This window comes from Gouania willdenowi, chromosome 6 (genome assembly GCF_900634775.1).
Source record: "Gouania willdenowi chromosome 6, fGouWil2.1, whole genome shotgun sequence".
NCBI lineage: Eukaryota > Metazoa > Chordata > Actinopteri > Blenniiformes > Gobiesocidae > Gouania > Gouania willdenowi.
Window position 1 is genome coordinate 48,683,604 of NC_041049.1, and position 23,256 is coordinate 48,706,859.

The 23,256-nt window shown below is 35.6% G+C and overlaps 2 protein-coding genes across 3 annotated transcripts in view; one reads left to right on the forward strand and one right to left on the reverse strand.

Annotated features, from left to right (window-relative positions):
* Positions 1-16,815, reverse strand: part of LOC114464896 (USP6 N-terminal-like protein) — a 34,239-nt gene extending 17,424 nt beyond the window's left edge. Inside the window, exon 1 of the mRNA XM_028449550.1 lies at positions 16,670-16,815. Within this exon, the coding sequence (XP_028305351.1) occupies positions 16,670-16,730 (61 nt within the window). The 5' untranslated portion in view covers positions 16,731-16,815. The remainder of the gene's footprint in view (positions 1-16,669) is intronic.
* A 3,625-nt stretch (positions 16,816-20,440) lies between these two features.
* cpt1ab (carnitine palmitoyltransferase 1Ab (liver)) overlaps positions 20,441-23,256 on the forward strand; it is a 31,140-nt gene continuing 28,324 nt past the window's right edge. For both annotated transcript variants that reach the window (XM_028448356.1, XM_028448355.1), the window contains exon 1: positions 20,441-20,580. The gene's annotated coding sequence lies outside the window, so the exon portion shown is untranslated. The remainder of the gene's footprint in view (positions 20,581-23,256) is intronic.

The window sequence follows — 23,256 nt, forward strand, 5'->3', positions numbered from 1 at the left end:
GTTAGAAAAGGTTTGATCAAGTGATGTCACTCAAACAGAGAACAATAGTCAGCAACAGTAGATATGAGAAAAAAACTGACCTATTTATTATTAACCAATTGGTTACATACATTTTAACCTTCAACATATCTACAGTATTCTACAATAGAATAAAATAAATTAAAAATTAATAATATGACCCTGAAAAATAACCTAAATAAATCCAATAAAAACAAATTATACTTTTAAAGTGCAAACACTTCAGTTATTGTTATTGTTTTCTGGCTGATATCGGACCAATATCTGATATCAATATCGGATCAGGACACCCCTAATAATTACTTTCTTGGTCGAGGAAAAGATCTTTGAACCTGTGTCGATATACATATGTCGTAATGGGCGACATTTTTTTGACACTTGCTAACACGTGCAGCCAACTGAAGCTTCAGGCAGTGCACATATGTGACATGCTTCACTAAAACAGGTGTGAAAGCATCTGCCTCTGAACACAAAGACCTCTTCAATTCTCCAAACTATTTACCGTCTCATGAGGGACCGACGGACGTTTTCAGGAAGAACTAACCCCTTCATTTTCCACCTTTAAACCACAAACTGAAGAACTTTTCTGTGCAATTCAACCTTTCCCATGTTTCCTCTCTGATAAAACCTATAAACAATTCTTATTCACCTAGAGGAGACACTTTTTTTTTTTTTTTAATCTTCTCGTACATTCTGTGTGGCTCCCATGCCAACAGGTGGTCAGTGAAACCAGACCTTTGTACAAACGGCCTCTGCTGTTCCTTTCTCTCGCTTTTTTTTAGAGACGTTTTCTTTCCCTTTTCATCCCAGGTCAGCTGTGTAAGGTTTTTTTTTTTCCAAGCAACAGCACATTTTTGAAATGTCGGGTAAACTGTCACTGAGGTGGTGGTCCCAGAGGAGACTATACCCTGCCCAGGAGATCAGAAACAAGCTGCGTTATTTAAAGCCAAGGGTGAGACGGCAAAAAAAGAGGGGACAATAACAATCTGCTAACTTTTAGTTTGGTTTCATGATGGCAACAAATATAATACATACTAATATATATATATATATATATATATATATATATATATATATATATATATATATATATATATATGTATTGAAATAACGTGCTTATTTTAGTATAAATAACGCATTGGCTTTGTTTATTTTGTTTTATATTGATAAACAATAGAGAAAAAAGACAAACTGTAAATGTTCTTTAATGATAGATTCACACAAAAAAATGTTCCGTTACCCATGTTTTAATAGTTCAATCTTAAGAATTCAATAAGATACAGCAGAAGTAATACAAACATCCACGTGTACTGTAATTCTACAAAGTATTTTCCATTACCGTAATTAGGTATATAGAAAATAAAGACTTTATTGTACATTTTTCTTTTTTGAAAACAAAGGACTGGGTTGAATGCATTTTTGTACTGGGAATTACACAATCTCACTAAAAACACCATTACACATACTGCACAGTCTAAAAGCACTCAGGCTTTTCAGACATTTATGTAGAAAACAATCAAATAAAGCATTATTGTCAATAAAACGTCATAAGACATTCTAAAATGGAAGTAGACGAATCTTGTGGATTCCTGGTAACTGTGTTATTGCACTGCTGGATCATACTGTAGATATTTACCAATATTTTCAAATGTATAATTAGAAGATAACTCAATAATAAAACGATTCTGTTTTTTTTTTTTTTTCTCTCACGTATGTTTTTTTCCTCTATCCCTGCTGTTTTGTGTCGATTGACATAAGTATATCATTTGTTCTTTTAAAAATTTCCAAAAGATATTCTCAATCAATATTTTCTGCATTTCTCTATCATTGCATATGCTCTACATTGCTATAGTAAATATTTATGTGATAAATATTAAGTGCAATGTAGGTATAATGTAATGTAAAGTGTGCTCACTGTGTGGTGTGCTTCACCACTAGGTTAGGTTCCCCTCTCTTACTTCCTGTGTTGAGTCTTCAGACTGCTGATACTATTGTGTTAGCGTCGGAAAGAAAAGGAAACCAGCGTACTGCCCCTCCTTTAACAATACGTTGAAGAAAAACTACAGAAACAGGGTTTTCCTCTTAACCTGATACTGACTATGCCTGACATTGGCCAAATTAGTAGTCAACACAAAGAAGAGATCACCAGTAGGCTCGTCTGCTCAAAAGGAATTTACTAGAAACAGTTGTGTTTACGTGGTGCTGAGGAAAGGTGTGGAACAGATGGCAGTGAAAGGGAAAGATAGAGGAACAAGTAGGACGACCATGAAGGTCACAGAGTAGGAAACACAGCTCTGAGGTAAGACTGTGGTTAGCATAGCACTTCCCACTCATATAGAAACAACAAAAAAAAAACATTTATTATACTTCTAAAGCAAAACTAGTAGAGGAGTTTTTCTAAGTGGAAACGAATCTCCAACGCTGAAGTGACTTTTCTCAACCTGTTGGTGGGAAGGACAGGAGGAGACTTTGTGCCTGAGGTTAGATGACATTATTTCCTGTTATGACAGCGAGCGCTAAATTCAGCTTGCGTACAAAAGCTCAGCGTGCACTGCTGTAACCACCAGAAGCATGCAAAGCCTAGTGAGTCGATTCCAGCACAACAACTGAAGCCAAAATCATTTTTTATTCCTGCGCCTTGTTCAGAAAATTTGCCAAAACATGACACACCAAATCCCACTCGCATGTGGAGACATTTTTAGTGCAAGTAATGTTATCACAGAGATTCATAGTATTGCTTTAAGCCATTCTCAGCATGGGCACCAGATGCCATTTATTCTAGACTTGGTTCTAGGGTGGCATGGCATGCATAGATGAACTATTTCTCTAAATAAATCAATCAATCAATCAATCAATCTTTATTTGTATAGCGCCAAATCATAACCAATGGTATCTCAAGGCACTTTACAGTAGAGCAGTCTTAAGGACGGACTCTTCATTTTATGGATACACACATATGCATATATACGTATATACACATACATATGTATCCCACACCCAACATGAATTCATCATGGCGGCAAGGAAAACCTTCTGTTAAGCAGTAAATGAATCCGTGTAAAATTACAAACCTGATCAACAGATGTTGAAACTAAATATTGCGATCCATTGACAATTTAAAGAACAAGCGCTTTGGTTTATACATTTTGTTTCTCCATTCATCCGTGATCATCTCTCCTTTTGGTTTCTAATCCCTCCTAATCTGAACGGCATCCGAGGATTATACAAGAGCAAAGCAAGAATGACAGCCAGGGTTTAGAAGGAATCTGATCACAAACGCCCAAGTGCCAGATACTGGGTGTGTCTGTGTATGTGTGTGTGTGTGTGTGTGTGTGTGTGTGTGCGTGTGTGTGTGTGTGTGTGTGTGTGTGTGTGTAACCTTACCACTTCAGACTGACAAGTACTCGGAAATATTTTTTACGAACTCCTAAAATGTGCTGACGTTTGTTTCCAAACACAAATTTAAAAGCATTAGACGATGGCAGCACTGAGGGATCATTTGTGTATCACTGAGATCTAAAACACGTTTTTTTTTTATTTTTAGTGAGTTGTCCTCTCCTGCACCAGATGTTTTTTTCACCGCCTCTGACCGCGGAATAATTAGTGTGTCTCGTGCGTTTGGCCAAAGTCACTGTGGCTCTAGGATCAAACAGGCTCAGAGAAAACCATGTCATGATTCAAACTGACCACTGATAATATCCGTCACATGCTTACACCGCTTCCTATTTAAGTTTAACTTTATTAAAGATCAGTGCTGCATCGGGGTAAATTGATTTTTGGGAATGTAATGTGATTGAGTATTCCTTTAAAACCTGTGACTTTATTGATTCTGAAAAATCTGAGTATGGGTCAATGACGTGACACCTGAATATTCCCTCCAACTGCACTTCTAGGGTTAAATACATAAAAGGAGACCAAATATGTAGCAACAACAAAAAAAAAAAGTTACTTACTAAATTACTTCTGTATTTTATTCTCTTGTGTTATTCAAAGTTTTAAAATATCATGTGGTGTGACTGTCTGACTGTTTTGAAAAAAAAAATCTTTAAAATTGCTTTAAATCTATTTATAATTTATTTTCTGCCCTATTTTAGTTATTTTAGAGACCTGTATGAGATTTTAAATTATTACTATTTTTTTATTTCTATCATAATATTCATGAAAACCTTGCCCATTGATGCTCATTTTATTAGATCCTTATAAGTCATTGACCCCTAGACGACCATAATATAACATCAAATAAATAAAATGCCACTTATAAGTACAATTATCGCCTTATTTGATTTATGTGATTAGTACAAAAGTAATATAACTAATAATAATATAATATAAAGTTATATAGGTTCTCATTTGAAATGTTAAAAATTGACCAGATTTACTGAGAAATTAATAACTTCACCTCTCTCTGATCATCTATACCTGCTTATTCATTCAGATTCAGATTCAGAATACTTTATTCATCCCCAAGGGGTTTCCTGTTGTTTCCAACCACCGGGCCACGGGTCAGTAACGGACCATGGTTCATTTGGTGCCGAGCCACAGAGGAAGAATCAAGTTTTTGAAATTACATTTATTTTATTTTCAAGATGTTTCATTTTGAAAAAATTTTGCACTTCTGCTTTAACGCTCATCACTCCTGAACCTGATGTGGCGCCTCTCAAACCGTCAACATGAATGGTGTTTATATCGACAGTTTGTGACACAAACAGAACAACACGGTGAATGTGGCACAAGTATCGCCATGCATCAAAGTCAACATTTATAGATTATTCCATTACTAAAAAAAATGTTTACTGCAGCCCTAAATGTGATCAGTTGTTCTCTATAGCAGTGTTTCTCAAAAGGGGGTACGTGTAGCCCTAGGGGTACGCAATGGCACTCCAGGGGGTACTTTAAAGAGAGAGGGGACAATTAACAAATGCAAGCAATAACAAGAAGACAGTCATCAACATCCCCCGCCAGATTGGTTCTCATTTCAACTCACAATCTTTTCCTAAATGTCCTAAATCTAAGAACTTAGATGTATACATAAGAAAATATTATCGAATCAGAATATAAAATTACTATCTAAAAAAAGCTGTCCCCTTTGAAGATGCCTTGAACAAAGTAAAAAAACTGGAAAAAGGACAATAACTCGGGAAAATTATTGCGCGCTTCTCATTTTCGAACTCCATCGAGATATTGATATCCTGTAGCCACACACCAAATTTGGTTATCCTATCTTAAACAGTTCCTGAAAAAATCTGTCCCCTTTAACTCGGACGGACAGACGCACGGACAGACGGAACTCAAACCTATATCACCCTTCACACTTGGTGGCGGGGGATAAAAACATGGGGGTTTATAATGTTTATTTTGAAATTAAAAATGATCATGTTTTAATCAAGTCTTGGTGCCTCACCAGGTGGTAGTTGACCGGAAATGATAAAAACTATAGAAATAAACCTATTCAGGAGCACTACATACTGTTTCCTTCTATCTTTATCACTCATTCATTCCATCATTATGTTCTATAGTTGTTTATTGACAGAATTCTGAGCAAAATGTTGTAGTTGGACACAGGGGGTACTTTGATTCATAAATAAGAGAAAAGGGGGTACTTGAGCCAAAAAAGTTAGAGAACCACAGCTCTGTAGCACATTTTAGAAAATGCGTTTTAATCCTATGTTAAATAAAAATAAAAATTCAAGCATTTTGAAACAAATTTTTCCCTTTTTTGCTACTTGTGCCAACATCAAACTAGCACTAGATCAAGAAACACCTCACGTTTATATCCCTTGTGCACTGAGTGAGTGATCACTCGATGGTTTTTGCTGTGTACACAGGGCTCATGGAGTCTGTGTGGCTTAAGGTTAAAGAAACCAAAACATCATCACGACTTGGGAAGAACATAATACTCAGAATAGCCTATTGTCCCTAAGGACTCGTCCCCCATGTTCTCACTCTGTGTCAGTGCTCACCCTCTGCGTTACCATTCATCCAAAGTCCAGTGGAAAAAGTAAAGATTCCACAAAAACAAAAACAAACCACCAAACCGTTGGACTAATACAGGACGGGGTTAAGTCCAGTGCTCACCTCATCATTGCATCTGACCCCTTCTGAGAAAAGTCAAGGAGGAGGACGAGGAGTGTGTTACTAGAACAATGACCAAAACACTTGGCAGTGATGGAGAACCAGACTCTGGTGGAGACGAGAGGCCTTGTTTCCCAGAGTGGTAGTCATTTTTATGAAGCGCGGTGGGAGACCAAAAATGTCAAGGGATCTGTTTTTAAAAAGACAAAACCACATTCTTCTCATACAGAGATTCTGTTCATGGCAATACAAATAGTGGGATGAAATACAAAAGGCGTTTAATTATCTAAAAAATGACCATAATCATTGTATTGACTTAAAGCCAATGAGACATGATAGTTTTAAAGAAAACAGCAGTAATAATTTGGATAAACTAAATGCACTTTGTCCTCATTTGAATCTAATGTTGGAGTGCGTTACGTTAGATTTAAAGGGAGCCAATTATAGAATAGAAACCGGGGACGTGACTTCATGAATAACCCATTTTGATGGAATACACATAAAATCTATGGCTAATCATATTTTAGACCAGCATTAGATGATCCTGTCTCTTTACAAGAGGATTGCTAGACTGGAGTTCATATCTGGGTACAGAGTCTACAATGCAGAGTGGTTTTAATTATTCAAGGTGTGGCCATATCCAGCCGTCCTCTTATGAAAGTCCCCGAAAGTCCCCCACCTGACTAATTCATGGGTGTGGTTTTGCTGTCTTTTTGTGATAATATCGTCTAATTCTGCATACAACCAAAACTGCTGGACAACCTTTTCATTTAGCTCCTAATTAACCCAGTTTTATGCTTCAAGCTTAGAAAGCTCTCAGAGGCTCACATGATTTACAAAAACACTTCCACAGCAAAAAATGTTTTTTGTTATCATAATCTAAATTTAATTCTCACTTTTATAACATTTCTTTACGTTTCCAGAGGGTTTTGCTGCCTTTTGTGGGCAAATGTATGACCAGTTGTTATACGAGCGCTAGCTAAGTAATGCTAAATGTATTACTAACCACCGATGTAGATATTTCTTATTACACATTTTGCTGAGACCAATGTCTTTAATCGAAATTGGGTGATAATTAACTGTGAAGTACTGCAAGAAAAGAAAAAATCATGCTAATGTATTTTAGCAAAAAAAAGTCATGTTAATGTCTAGTAGCAAAAACATGGTCATGCTAATGTCTGTTAGCAAAATTGTCATGGTAATGTCTGTTAGCAAAAAAAATCATGCTAATGTCTATTAGCAAAAAAAGTAATGCTAATGTCTGTTGGCAAAAAAAAGTCATGCTAATGTCTGTTAGCAAAAATATGAATGCTAATGTCTGTTAGAAAAAATGTCATGTTAATGTCTGTTAGCAAAAAAAAGTAATGCTAATGTTTGTTAGAAAAAAATCATGCTAATATCTGTTAGCAAAAAAAATCATGCTAATGTCTGTTAGCAAAAAAAAGTCATGCTAATGTCTGTTAGCAAAAAAATGTTATGCTAATGTCTGTTAGCAAAAAAAAAGTCATGCTAATGTCTGTTAGCAAAAATAGTCATGCTAATTTCTGTTAGAAAAAACGTCATGCTAATGTCTGTAATCAAAAAAAAGTAATGCTGTCTGTTTGCAAAATAGTCAAGCCAATGTCTGTTAGCAAAAAAAGTCATGCTAATGTCTGTTAGCAAAAAAATGTAATGCTAATGTCTGTTAGCAAAAAAGTCATGCTAATGTCTGTTAGCAAAAATAATCATGCTAATGTTTGTTGGCAAAAAAATATTGCTAATGTCTGTTAGCAAAAAATATGCTGACGTCTGTTAGCAAAAAACAAATCATGTTAATGTCTTGTAGCAAAAAAAGTGATGTTAATGTTTGTTGGAAAAAAATCATGCTAATGTCTGTTAGCAAAATCGTGATGCTAATGTCTGTTAGAAAAAAACGTCATGCTAATGTCTGTTAGCAAAAAACATCATGCTAATGTCTGTTAAGGGAGGAGAGTATTTCTCTGTAGCTACAGTGAGCTAACAGATTATATAATAAACTACAAATGGGACTCACAGGTGTTCAGACATGTTATTTGTTCAACAGACTGTTTAGCTTTTGTGAGTTTGGCTGGATAAATATGTGGAAGAAAATGTTATTTTAAGGCTGAAATATTTTGAACCTTCCTTTAAAAAGGTTACATTAGAATTAATGCCAGAGGCGTAAAATAGTCTAAACTATATGTCCAAACTTAAGGCTTGTGGACAAAATCTGGCCATTTAGAGCTTCCAACTGGGCCCACACAGGGGAAGTAAAAAAGTCAGAGAAAATGTTAATATTTTCTATAAATTATCAACTAATTCAGCTGAAGATATCTCACCCCCTCCAGATACAAAAATATAACAGATCTGCACAATATTTGCAGAGGATCATAGTTTTCTAATGTCTTCATCACATGAATACAGTCATTTCTAATCGCAAAATTTCCCTAAATGTAATCAAATTTGGTCACAAAATCGAGAAGTTTAAAATGAAGACCTTGCAGGGACTGATATCTGTCACTTATCGCTTGGATATTGCCGGTGTTTTACATACAAACAACACATTTATATATGGAAGTGCAAACTAGGGCACACTAATGTTCAATCTGAGTGTTTTCTTGCCTGTTATCTGTGGCCCACTTGAGATCAAACTGTGTCCGTATTTGGCCCCTGAACTAAAATGAGTTACACACCTTTGATTTGAACTGGAGGACTAAACTTAAATACAAACAGAATCCGTCTATCAAACAATTACAAATCCATCTGAATCCAACCAAATTGCTCTCATCTCAAGAAGAACAGCAACCATGGCAGGACTATCAACCAAAACTGGCTCCTCATTCATTTCCAAACTATTCCTGTACACAATATTTTAACTTCAAAACATCAATTTCCATCTATTATAATTTCCCTTAGAACTTGAGATGAACCAGTTTGTGATACTCTGATATTCATTCTCTCAATATTCTCCTTTTTTCCTCTTCCTGTCCTCTAAACCCAAACAGTCCAGCAGATGGCTGCCCTCTCTGAGTCCGGTTCTGCTCAAGATTTCTTCCTGTTTTTCCTCCAACTTTAATATCTGTGATAAGTGCCATGAGATGACTTTGTTGTATTTAGCGCTATATAAATAAACTTGAATTTAAATAGAATTAAAGCTGTTAATTCCATCGTATAGGCCTCATATACATCATTGAACCCAAGATGATTTATTCCCAGTATTTCCTTACTCCTAGATATCGAATTTTGGTCAGATTCGGATCTTTCCATGCAGACCCAAAAACACTCTCCATATTTTCAAATGTGTTGGGAAGTCACTTTGACAAAGTTTTTTTTTGGGGACAAACACAATAAATCACTGTAAGAATGAAGTAAAACCACTTCTATGCATCAGTCTAAGGGACTCCACATCCCACAATGCAATGTGCCAGATTTTTCTGACAATGTCAACATGGTATTTATGGTGGAACTAAAAACAAACTTTCAAGCAACAATTTCAACCTTTTACATCCTTTTTTTTTTTTTGGAGCAAATGATCTTCAAATGTATCAATAAACAGCAGAAGAAGCTTTGGTTTATGGGTCTCAAACATATTTAAAAACTATTTTTGAAATAAAACCCTCCCCAAAAGTCAGTCACTGGATACACGCCTAGAAATGTGTTGTGTTTACATCTTTTCTTTATAATATATGGTTAAATTACACAATCATGGTTTTCTAAAACATTTAAAAAACAAAACTTTTGTAAATTGATACACATTCACTATTAAGGCAATCCTGAAAATAACATGCACTGCACACACTTTTCATTTATTTTGAAAAATAGCATAAACACAATAATTCCAGAGGTCAAAACAGACACAGATAAACTCTAGAGCTCAACAAAAAAGAATCATTTATTATGATGTAGGAACTAGGAAGAGGGAGCAGGATAACACTGGAGGCAAACTAGAGCTTCGTCGTGCTTTAACAACAGAACAAGGTTAAGTATTTGAGGCAAAAACAAATTGAATGTGGCGTCAGAAAAAGACATGACAGAGAATCACTGCAGGGAAATTCCAACATAGTCCAATTTAGCCTTTTATGCACGTCCTTAAAAATAAGAACCCAACAACAGCAAATCAGATCGCATCCCATGGAGCGATCACTTTGTGACAATTTTAAACCTCAACAGTAGTTTGACCCCAATTTTTCCATTCAAAGGGTGTGGGAATGACATTTGGGTATACAGGCCAAACTAGCTGAGGAAAAGGCTCATAGCTTCAAAAATACATTACATTGTAAAATATAGCGGTACATAAATGTTTTAAACTGGGAAAAAATGAAACTAGCAATTCATTCTACTGTAAGATAACAATCAATTATTTAAGTAATTTGATAAAATTTGTTATTTGCACTCTTGATCCGAAATCTAAAAAGATTTTAAGTTGAAATGACCTAATCAAACACCAAAATACATTTAATAAGGGTGTCCCGATCTGATAATGACATCGGATATCAGTTCGATATCAGTAAAAAAAATTATCAGATTTATTGAGGGTACTTTTTTAGGGTTTTTTGTTTTCCTTTAATTCAGTTGTAGAATATTCTACTGTTGAAGGTTAAAATGCAACCAATTGGATAATAATAAATGGATCAGTTTTTCCTCATACCAACCACTGTTTTCTGTGTAAAATCACTTGACCAAGCCTTCTCCAACATTCCACACTACAAAACTTTTGTTTGATTTGACAGAAGCCTAAAATATATACTGTTTTTATTTAAATCGCATGAATAAAGAATAATACATTTATAGCTAATAGGTAAATAAATATTAAATAATAACTTTGAAAAACTATAATTGAGTAGTATTCATGTAGGATGTCACATATTTAATATTTTATGTAAACTTTCAACATTGCCACCATTAAAAACAGGAGTAGCATGAATACTAATTATAAACATTACGATATATATAATTATGTATAGTTTATGTTTTATCAAGGTAAAAACAAACTATATCCATTTGTGTTTTGCTTTTATTTTTGAAAATCTTGTGAAATTTAAGGGCAGGGAAAACATTTTTTTATTCACAATATATCATTTTTTTTTTTTGATGACATTAAAACCTATATTTCTGTCTCCATTTGTGGTCATTAGTTAACACATCATGTAGTGACTGTAGAGCACTTTTATGTGCAGTTGAAATAAATGTCAGAGTGACTGACTGTGGCGTGATGTGCATTGTTTCTTGGAACTATGATTCATACATTGCTTCTAAAAGTGTACGATCCAACTTTGCTTTTTGAATCAGGCAATGAGGAATGTAGAATCGCAATAATCGTTACGATCGAATCGCAATATGAATCGAATCAGCACCCAAGTATTATGATAAAAATCGTATCGGGAAAGAAGCAAACTGCCACAGCTGTATTACAAAATGGTGCAAAAGAAACAAAACTATTCATAATGCATTAAAATCAGTTGGCTTACAAATAACTCTAATTATTACTGTATGAACTCCACAAGACACTAACCTGACTGAATGTGAAACATTCACGGAATGGAGTTAGCTTAGAGGATACTATCAGACAAGGTGGTGGAACTGGATTCCAGACGTGCACAGTCAATGATTAAACACAAGTGCAAGGCCAAATGATTCATGGCATCAATCACTGTGTGCTTGATTATTCTTGATGTGAAATGTCAAGTTATCAGGAAAACTGAGGGGCAGAGTCACTAATATCTGAAATAAAGGGTGGTAAACCAGTTCCTTACCTAAATCCTTTGGTGACACAGTTATCTTACCTGCTGCGAGGAATTCACTAATGCTGCGTTCACACTGAATGTGTCACGAAATGTTTGTGCGACCAGATCACATACAAAGTCAATGGATAGATGCGTCCCAGATGCGAAATCTTTCCTGTGCAGTGGTGCGGTCCGATCTGCTAAAATAGCATTAGCCGCTAATCACACCGGCTTTTTTCACTGGTGGTTTATGTTTATGTTTATGAGAGGAGAAAAGGGAGCAGAGCTCCTAGCTTCAGCAGGCAGTGAAACTCACTGAGTTGGATGTGTCGCTGGTGGGCGGGGACATTTTTTGATCCTGCGAAAGCAGCGGAAAATGTTTCGTGCGGCAGATGCGTCCGGTGCCGCAGAAGACGCATTCAAATTGTGAATTCATTCATCCCAAATATGTTAACTCGAGGTCTGAAAATGCCATCCCTCGGTCGTCTTTCCTCTCCCCTGCCTCGTCTCCTCACAAATATCACTGCTGTCATCAGTGCGCAAAAAAATTTGACAGTCAGCACCTGGTTGTGGGCCATGCTAAATGTATACGGAAACACAGAGGTGGAAATGAAGTCCAGATTTCATGAACTGCATTGCTTCCCCTGCATTAATTTATTTACATTTCCTCCCCCCAAAATTTTGCTCCCTTTGTGAGCTCCGCCTACTATAATATTCATCAGAGGGAAACACGCTCAATGGATTGAGGGTGCATTGTGACATGCAGCAGCCGCAGACTTTTGATTCCCTGGGGTGTGTATGGCTTATTAGCGCATGGAGGGACATTTGCACAAGTTTTAATACCCCTAAACCTTTAGTGAATCTGCCCCTGAGTGTATAGAAGTAGGATTCTGTTGCGTGTAATGGATTCTCTTTGTGGCCTCAGAGCAAAAATGATTGGATTGAGTGGATGTGGGCTTTTTAGGGTTTACATGTTCTCCCTATGCTTGCCAGAGTTCTTCCCAGGTCGCTTCTCACAGTTAATATACACTACACAACGCAGCCGCTGATAAACTGTTGACTTCTGCAGAGTGTTTTCAACATTTCTCGGATACTAAAGCCCATGGATTATTTTTAAGTAAACTAAAGTTTATAAATTTTAAAGTTTACTTAAGTCGACTCACTTTATCTGAAACTGTGTAGTTTTGGCAAAAAATAAGCACTTTCATTCAAATTATATCTCTTTTTTCTTTTATTTAGCATGTTTGGACTGTTATTAATAATGACGCACAACAGCCTTATGTGTATCATTAAGATCGGCATGCACCAAACTTTTATCCTCATGAAGGAATGAAAGAAGCTGATGGGGACGATGTCTTTTTTTTTTTTCTTCTTCTTCTTCTTCTTTTAAATCAGATGAAGACATAGTGTAATACTCACAGATCAATACAACAAAGAACATGTGCTAAAAAAAAGATGTAAAACATTAAAACTGTCACTTAAAAATGTGTTTTTATCATGTAAACACTTTGTTTATTGACATTGTTGGAAACGTTTTCCTCATTGCATTGTGGGATGTCGAGTTCTGTAGGCTGATGCAGAGAAGTGTTTTTACTTCATTCTTACTGTAATTTCTTGTGTTTGACACCAAAAACTCTGCCAAAGTGACTTCCAAACACATTTCTGATGTTAACAAACTGAAAGTTGTGGCAAAACCAAGTTGAATGTTTATTTTGGGTTTTAGACAAAAATTCAAAGTCTAGCGGAGTGAGGTGATATCACAGGGAATACCGGAAATAAACTAAAAGAAAAATGTCCTCCTTATCTGACGAAAAACACAAGAAATCACAGTGAGAATGAGTAAACACACTTCATTGCATCCGTTTACGGGAATCCACATCCCACAATGCAATGCACAAAACTTTCCCAAATAAGAATGTTTAAGGTGGAGAAGAAAACAGACTTTCGAGCAGCAATTTCAACCTTTTACTACTTTGTTTTGAGTAAATGATCTTTGATCTATTGATCGAAGAGGGCTACACTGTCTTTATCTATTAAGAGCTTTTCGTTTTTTAATTTTAACTTCCCCTCATTCTAAATTGAAGAAGATCCTCACTTGTGACAAACTAAGGATTGGGTAAAGCTTGTATTGAAGGTGAAAGAGTAAAGTTGGTATGAAAAGCTGCACTTATCACTAAAACTCTTCATCAAACAAACTCCAAGCCACAGCAAACAACAAAGACATAATGGAAAAGCTATTAATAATACAAAAGCTTCTAAAATTACCAGCAATATGTGAATAAGCACATACAGTATGCAGTGAAAAGGGGATTCTTATACTATCCACGATGAAAATGTATTATTTACACACAAGATACATCAGATGCGGACAAGAAAAGTGTTATATTTTCCTTTTTAATGTAATGCGTCTTAACTAAAATGAAGGAAAAATGACTGAGTACCAACACAGAGTAAAACCCTGTAAAAAAATAAACAAAGTAAAAAAAAAACAAAACTCCACTCTGACTGTCTGTAACAACCCCCACTCCTCATGCAGACCACCAGACACCCTTCCAGAGGGGACCACGCATGGCATGGCATGACATGCCAGACAGTTTCTGGCCTACTTCTGCTTGCTGGATGTGATCTCTGTGCACTGAACTGTGTGGAGGAGCAAAGCTTCCACTCCTCTGATACAGAAACAAAGTCTTCCTTCAGTAACTGACATCACTTACAGTTCAAACGTATTTGTTTTATCGAAAGTGAGGCTGCTCAGGGTCATAATATTAATTATAGGATTCACATCATGAAGATGGAACAAGTGACGCTCAAACATAAACAGTTTGTTGACAGGTAAACAAACTGTAGACAATATATCATAGGAGAAGATTTCGCTAGATTAATATGTAATAATAATAATAATAATAATATAATAATGCGTCAATTTTATATAGCGCTTTTTTGGACACTCAAAATGTCGCTTTACAGAATTAAGGGATTATTCGTTCACTCCACATTTAGTGGTGGTAAGCTACTGTTGTAGCCACAGCTGCCCTGGTGCAGACTGACGGAAGCAAGGCTGCCAAAGTGCGCCATCGACCCCTCCGACCACCACCAACACTCACTCACACACTTCATTCATACGAGGCAATGCGGGTAAAGTGCCTTGCCCAAGGACACAATGACAGATACCACTGGGGTGACTGCCATCCCACTGTCAGATATTCTGCAATATTAACACACTACAATATATATCGTCATGGGTACAGGTGATATTGGGGGGGGTCATATGACAATATTCACATGATTTACTATACATCAGATTGTTATGGTTTGTTTGTTATTATTTTTTTATTCATATTGGGCCCTGTACTACAAAGCTGGATTTCCTCTTATTGCACTAAATTCCAGGATTTATTTGGTGTATGCTGTACTATGACGCTGGCTAACTTCTTTCTGAGCTAAATCACCATGGTAACTTAGGCTGAACACCAAATATGGTCGATACCAGGTTAAGATGTGGATAAGATCTGATCCCGCCTCCTGACTAATCAATTCTCTTGGAAAATGACCTTCCCATCGTTAGAAGATCATTGATGCAGATCTGGCAGCTGTGCTTAGGAAAGAAAGAATATACAGCATGTGGATAAATGCAATCCTTTCTTCTGCAGATGACATCCTTTGAAGTCTGTGTCGGACACTCTCCGTATTGCAGACGGATTAACTCATTCATTCTTTCATTTATTCATACATACACTATAGTGACGCTGTCAGTCTCAGCAGGAATATACCACAGGGAAACAATACGCTCTCATCCCAGTGTGTGCGTGATAAATTGAGGAGGACTACCTGAATAGAAACGTGTGCTGTAATAAAGTAAAACTGATCCGAGCACTGTTCGCACATATTGTATAATCTCACACTTTTACACATTAACAGTGTCAGCAGCTTCCTGCCTGTGTTCATTCCTTCCTGTTTTTTCTGAAGCAACAGTGTTGTTTTTGATCTGAATAATGGATTTTAATTCCTCATATTTCTAAAAAATTATTCCTCAATCGTGATCTGAATTACTCTACACAGTTTCTATGTGTTTGTGATTGGTCTGACGCTGATATTATCAATCAATTTTTGCGTTTTTTTACGTGTATCGGCATCGGCCGATGCGGGCTGCTGCGTTCGCCGATTCGCATTATTTACAGAGAGCAGAGATATTTTTTTACTTGCTCTTGTTCTACATCCCCTGTTTTTAATATTTGTTAAATATTTTTTACTTGTTGTCGTTCTACCTCACCTTTGTTCATTTCAATAAATGTTCCTTTTTTAGAAAATTGAGACTCGTACCATTTGTCATCATCGTTGTGTAATTTTTATGATGTAAATTGAGGGAGCAAAAGTAGTATCGGCTCAAGAAAATCAACAGTCTGTATCGATCATCGGCTAAGGCTGACGGAGAAAAAAATCGACATCGGCCCTAAAAAACTCAGTGTATCGTCCCACACTATAGGAGAGGATCAGTTAACAGGGTGCATAGAGAGAGTAATAAAAACATACTGATTACAATTTTAACATTGAACCTGTAAGGCACGGAAGTAAAGCAGACTCAATACATTTGCCAAATTAAGCTTTTAATATCTGAACTAACTACAGATAATAATAAAAAAAAAAAAGGCAAGCAAATCATCAGCTCTTATAATGAATAAAAATACAATCCTTTCCCTTTTTTAATCAATCATCCTAATCCTTTATTCGTGTAATTACTAGCAAAGGAAGTGACTTCCTTTGTTAGATTTAGGTGGATCAGGGCAGTAAACATGAGAAATAGTTTTAAAAGACAAGTGTAGTGTTTAACCATCTCACATACTGACGGAACGCGTTCTTACCTTTGGGGGAAACTTCTGCTGCGCTGTACCTGTAAGTGGAAACTAAATCCTCTATTCTCATGGTCCAATCTGTCCCCTGAGCTCTGGAGAACGGCTCACTAACCCTACCGTAGGTTGAGCTGCAGATCACCCGCTTTCATCCACATGTTGACAAGGAGTGAGCGCGTGCGGAAGCGGCAGCTGCAGCTCTGCGCAAAGGGAGGGGGCGTGTCCTCTCAGACCCGGAGTTTCATCATGGGTTCCTAAACACACACTATATTACCCTTCATCAGAACTCATCGTTACATATTATTAATCATCACAGAAATATTTAGTTGGTCACTGTTTGTCTCATTTCTGAAAGCAAAGAACAGCTATTACTAAATATCATGTATGTATGATGCAGGTTTACACTTCAATTAAGCAAGTTTTGACTTAAATAAGGCAGACTTATGTGTTCTCGTGATCTATGATGAGATATGTAACAAAAAGTACAAGACAACATTAAAATGACATTTATGAATAACATACGCCCCCTGTTGGAGAAATCTCAAAACATTAAGAAGAAGTTAAAAAAAAAAAAAAACACTGATTCAATTTGTCAAACTAAGGTGTAAGCCTTCAATTTCCGATATTAACCGATACCGATAAATAAACAGACACCCTCCTTTTAACCTAATTTTAGGTGACATTACATATATCTCAATGGAATTAACAGGTGAAGCCTACTTCTAATGTATTGCCTCACTGCATGTATTTCACATAAATCAATTTGTGCAAAATAGGAAAACTAATTGAACTTCAGTAATGTAAAAAGTGCTATATTTATTTAACAGCACATATCGGTTTTTCAATACAATAATATTGACCATCTTTATTCATGAGATAGATTAATTTATCATCATTTTTGGTGTCGATATAAAACTCAATTTTTTCCCCCTCTGGAATTGATTTCATGAATTGATTTTTTATCTTATTTTATTTTTATTTTTTTTACCACGTCTGCAAATGTTGTCATAGACTAACACTTTCCTGTAAGGCAAGGCAAATTTATTTGTAAAGTGCATTTCATACACAAGGCAATTCAACGTGCTTTACATGATTAAAACTGCAACAGAAAACATTTAATAGTTTAATTAAAAAAGAAAAAAAAAAAAATGCAAACATTAAAATCAGCAGTAAAAACATTTAAAATCAACAGTAAAGACATTAGATCAACAATAATATGTTTGAAAATCTCTCTTTCAGGAATACGCAGTAGAGAGTTAAAGTAGTCGTAGTAAATGTCAGGCTGACTGACTTGTGATGAACATTGTTTTGAGGAACGATGACTAATCTTGTTTCAAGTGTGTGATTCACCTTTTGTTTTCTGTTAAGGAAAATAAGGAAATTAAAATCACAACAATTGTTACCACTGAATTGTAATAAATCAGAAATGCAATATATATATATATATCGAATCAGAACAAAAGCGTATTGTCCCAGTCACGTTTTTTCTTCAGAGAAGGAGAAATAAATGTTTCCTTTGAAACCAGTGAGGTCTAGTGTTGGTGCTGCAACCCTTGAATATTGGACTTAGAAAAAAATAATAAAGAAAAGCGACAAGCCTACTTTTAAATTGTAAATATTTGCTTTTTGATTATAAAATGTCACATACAAAGACAAAAACGTTGTATTATTATATTTGAAATTACAAAGTGACAAGCACGCAAACCCAATTTCAGTCACTGCCTGTTTCATTGATCCTAGTAGAGGAAACAACCTTTATAAATCTCATTTAAAAAAAAAAAAATATTTGTCAAAAAATATACTATTGAACATTGACCCATTGGGTAAAATAAATTAGCAGCACATCTTTACAAATTCCAACTGATTTATAATTGTTGCCACAACCCGTTACGATGAAAATAAATAAATAAATAAATAAATAAATAAATAAATAAATAAATAAATAAATAAATAAAAATTCCTTAACTGCTTTCAAAGAAAAGTCATTTGGGGAAAAAAGATCCAAGGTGTTTAATAGGTGCAGAGATGAGATGGAGCTGACAGGCAAAAAGAAAAAAACAAAGATCACATTGGAACTCATTTGAATGATTAAGATCTTTATTAACTGGAATAATTAATATTAGCGAATATTTAGTCAGGAAGAGAAAGATTCTCTGTTGCCACCTACACTTAGTCTGTGTGAAGTATTGTGTATTACATGAGGGTTGCATGCAAAATAATTGTAGATTAAATAACATTTGACTGCTATGGAGGAAATGTGTTGCACACAATAAAAAAATAAATGCCTTTTAATGCCTTTCAATGACCTGTCAGTTTTGGTCCATCGCTGTATTACTTCATTTTAGGTCAAGCATGGGCCACATGCATCCCAAAATAAATGTACAAAATAAATGTAAAAAAACGCATAAGATGACAACAAAAATACACAAAATGACAATAAAATTACACAAAACCACAAGTCAAATAGACAAAAAGTCTCAAAAAAGAAAAACACAAAACTGCACACGATGACTCCAAAAACACATGTCACCACAGCAACAAAAAGCACAAAATGACTCAGGACATACAAAATGAGAATAAAAATCACACAAAACAAAAAAACAAAACTCACATCACTATAACAAAACAACAAATTATTCCAAAAACACACATCATTGGCACAAAATTAAACCAGACATACAAAATGACAATAAAAACATACAAAACCACAGTAAAATACACAGAATGACTCCAAAAACACCCGTCACCACAACAAAAAGGTACAAAATTACTCCAGACATACAAAATTACAATAAAAATACACAAAACACAAACAAAAACACACATCACCTTAACAAAAATTACACAATGCACAAGCATGCCTTGGACTGTGGGATAAAACTTGTAGTGGGCTTAACTTTAGACACGTTGATCCCAAATACCTGTTTCAGGTATTACCACTCACTCCTTCCCTCTGCCCACAGCCACCACCATTATAGCTAAGCCTCACGCCTACAACTTCACATCTCACTTTACAGTAATCAACTCTTCCCCACCCTTCCATTTCTCTTCCTTGAATCGCTCCTCCCTGCTCTCTTCCCCCTCCACCTCCCCCCTCCCCCTCACCTAGGTGTGACACTGCCCTCTCTTTTTATATTCTCCCTTTAATAAAGTGTTTCTTACCCTTCCTTAGGGAAGGCTGGTGATGGTCACAATTGTGCAATGAATTAATGTTAATGCAATTTATTTAATTGCAATAACAAAAAAAAATAAATAAATAAAATGCATTGCTGTCTAAAAAAAATTGCACTTCTTGTAGTGTTGACCTTTGACAGCATGTGCAGACAAGTAAAAAAAAAAAAAAAAATTACACCAAAAACAGACGTCAGCACAACAATAAAAACATAGAAAACCACATTAAAAATGGACAAAATGCCTCCAAAAACTGTCAAATCAACAAGAAAAATACACAAATTGAGTCCAAAAACACATATCACCACAATGAAAATGGACAAAAATGACTAAAAAAAAAAAACACATAAAAATACATAGAACCCTGTATTAATGCTCAGATTGGTCATGATTTAAATGCTGACATTAATGCTGATAATGTCACATTTTTGTGGCCCTCTCTGTGTCGAAAATGGCCCATGTCTGGTGTAGGCACATTTTCATGACGTCATTATATTTTCCACTGCTTTGCTTTATCTGCCTCCACCTGATCCACGTGCGTGGATCCCAGCACGTGGCGCTGGGATCCACGCGGGGGCGCTGTTTGTCCCACTTCCTCTTTGGAGCGTTGCGCGTGACGTCGCTCGAGGGGTTGGCTGTTGGTGTCCAAGTCAAGTCTGCTCTGTCTGTCATTCATGCGGCGTTGAACGTTAGCAGTCCCCGCCGACCACAGAGACGTGTCCTCTAAACACTGTATCTGACACAAAGCGTCGGTGAGTAGCTCATTTTAATCTGTGTTTGGTGTTTCAACGCTGGAAAAGACGCGTACAAGCAGCTATAATTATGGCAAATACACCAGTGACTTACTAGGAACAGATAGTCCGTTAGCAAAGCCCGGTTGTTAATATTATAGTCGTTGTGTTTCATTGTCTTCCGTAATTGTTCGCGCAGTGCGTAAAGCTGTGCGATGTTTACGCGGTGTCGCCGTCGGAGACATGGAAACATGGCTCACCTTCGATTTTTCAGGGACCGGGAGAAGCTTGTGGTGCTTGCAAAGCAAAGTTTACCACGTCACCCCCGGTGTCTGATAGTCCCCAGTCTGATGTGGAGCAGAAGTAGTTCTCACTCTGTGGGTAAACCTGTGACCTAGTCAAGGTTTATCATTCGTTACACCTCCAATGTAGGCGAAAGTCCAAGTAGAGGTCATTCATTGGACACCTCCATTGCAAACTCTCCATTAATCCTTAATTATTATATTATTTGGGTTATTTGTCACATTCAATCAGATGTGTCACCTGTATGTGACGGTCAGGTAATAGCGATTTTTAATTGATAATAATAATAATAATAATAATAAATGTTTTATTATTATTATTATTATAAATGTTTTATTATTATTATTATTATTATTATTATTATTATTATTATTATTATTATTAAATAACAGTCTGAACACTGCATTCATGGACGCACACTTGTGACCTCATTTAATAATGACCACGTGGGTGGGACACGGGAAATAAAAAGCAGACGATTTCTGTTTATACGCAGCTGGAAAATGTCTGTTAATTAACGAATGCATTGGGTTTATGTACATACTACACAGATGGAAACACTTATCCACACTATAAATAACTTAGTGGGTGTTAAATTCATGTGTAAATACTAAAATGTGCGATAGCAGGTGGTTTTATTCGTGCGTTTTGCCGGTGTGTTCGCTGTGGAGAAACAGCGACCTTTCCCCCAGTTTCTGCAGCAGAGGGTGGATCATGTGATGCTGGAGAAGAGCGGGGGGAGGGGACACACACACACACACATTTATATACACACACACAGACAGACCTGTGCGTGGATGCTGATTCATTCAGAATCTTTCTATTTTCATTGCACAAGAAAAGCACAACACATTTTTGTTTCACACAGAGGGCTTTTCACTAGGCCTGAGCAATATATAATACGAGATTCAAGATATATCGAGATTTCTTTTTTGGCGATATAGAAAATAACTATCATCTATGAAGATATATTTTTTATTTTATATCTTATTTTGTATTAAAATACTGATTGTAGGAGCCGCTGCTTTCACTGCTCCTCAGAACAGCATGAAAAACACAGATGGAGGGATTTTCAAGTGCGACCTAACTAGGGGTGAGTATTGGCAAGGATGTTGCATTACGATACGTATCACGATGCTTGGGTCACGATGCAATATTATTGCGATATTCTACCCAGTTAATATCAAAATGAAATGTAGAGATGAAAAATCAAGTTGCTGTATATGTTCACCAGAAGATATTGATCATTCAGAGGACAAATTCAGTCAAAGATAGAGATTTAAAAAAAAATCGACGCCCAAAAAATTGATATATATTTTTTTTTTCACACCCCTAGTCCTAACTTTTTAAATGATTTATTTAAAGCTTAATTTTGCACTGTAAACTGTACACATATGTTTAAAAGTAGTGCAATTAAAACACAGATTTTTCCCAAATATGATAAATAATTGTGAATAAAATATTGATCAAAATAATTGTGATTATCATTTTGGCCATAATCGTGCAGCCCTAGTCCTAACCCAGACCTTCCACTAAACAAGCCACATTACAGAACTCACTCACACGTGCTGTCCCTTAGAAGAGGAAAAAGACTAACGTGGCACATAATGTGTAGCTGTTTGTTTATAAATGTACCTGAGTGGCATTTTGCATCAGCACATTTAATTTAACCCTGAATTGTCTACTTGGTAAGACTTTATTGAGTTAAAAATGTCAAAATTTATATCATATATTGCCAATTTGAGAAAAAATGTGATCCATATCACCCAGCCCAACTTTTCCAGTTATCCGGTGTTAATTTTGACAACAGATTTAGTTTTAGTCTTGTGACTAAAATACAATGTTGTTTTTAGTCATCAGGACTATTTCAGTTATTTTTCATTATTCAGAATCAGAATTATTTTTTTTTTTTTTTTTTTTTATCCCTGGGGGAAATTGCTTTGTCACACAGGCTCTAGAAATATTACAAATGAAAAGAAGAAACTCTAAAAAAAAAAAAAAAAAAATGACAGAACAAAAGAAATGAAAAAATAAAACACAAGTAAAACACTGTTAGTTAAATACAAGTGGACACATTGCAGTAGAAAATAATAATACAAATGTACAAATATAATACACATATATACAAGAAGCTTTCAGGTTAATGTTTTGTAGTTTTAGTCAAAAAAAAATGACTTTAAAATTTCAGTCGACTAAATCTGAAAAGATATAATCGATTCAAATGTTAAGCGTTATAGAGTTTATGCATTTTTAAAAAGAAATAAATTAACATTGATTAACCTGATATAGTTTGTAAATACACACAGACAGATTTGATCACATGAGTTCTGATTGGATGTCCTCACCTGTGACGGAATTAATTAGTCAAAAGAAATATCAATGTATTTTGATATA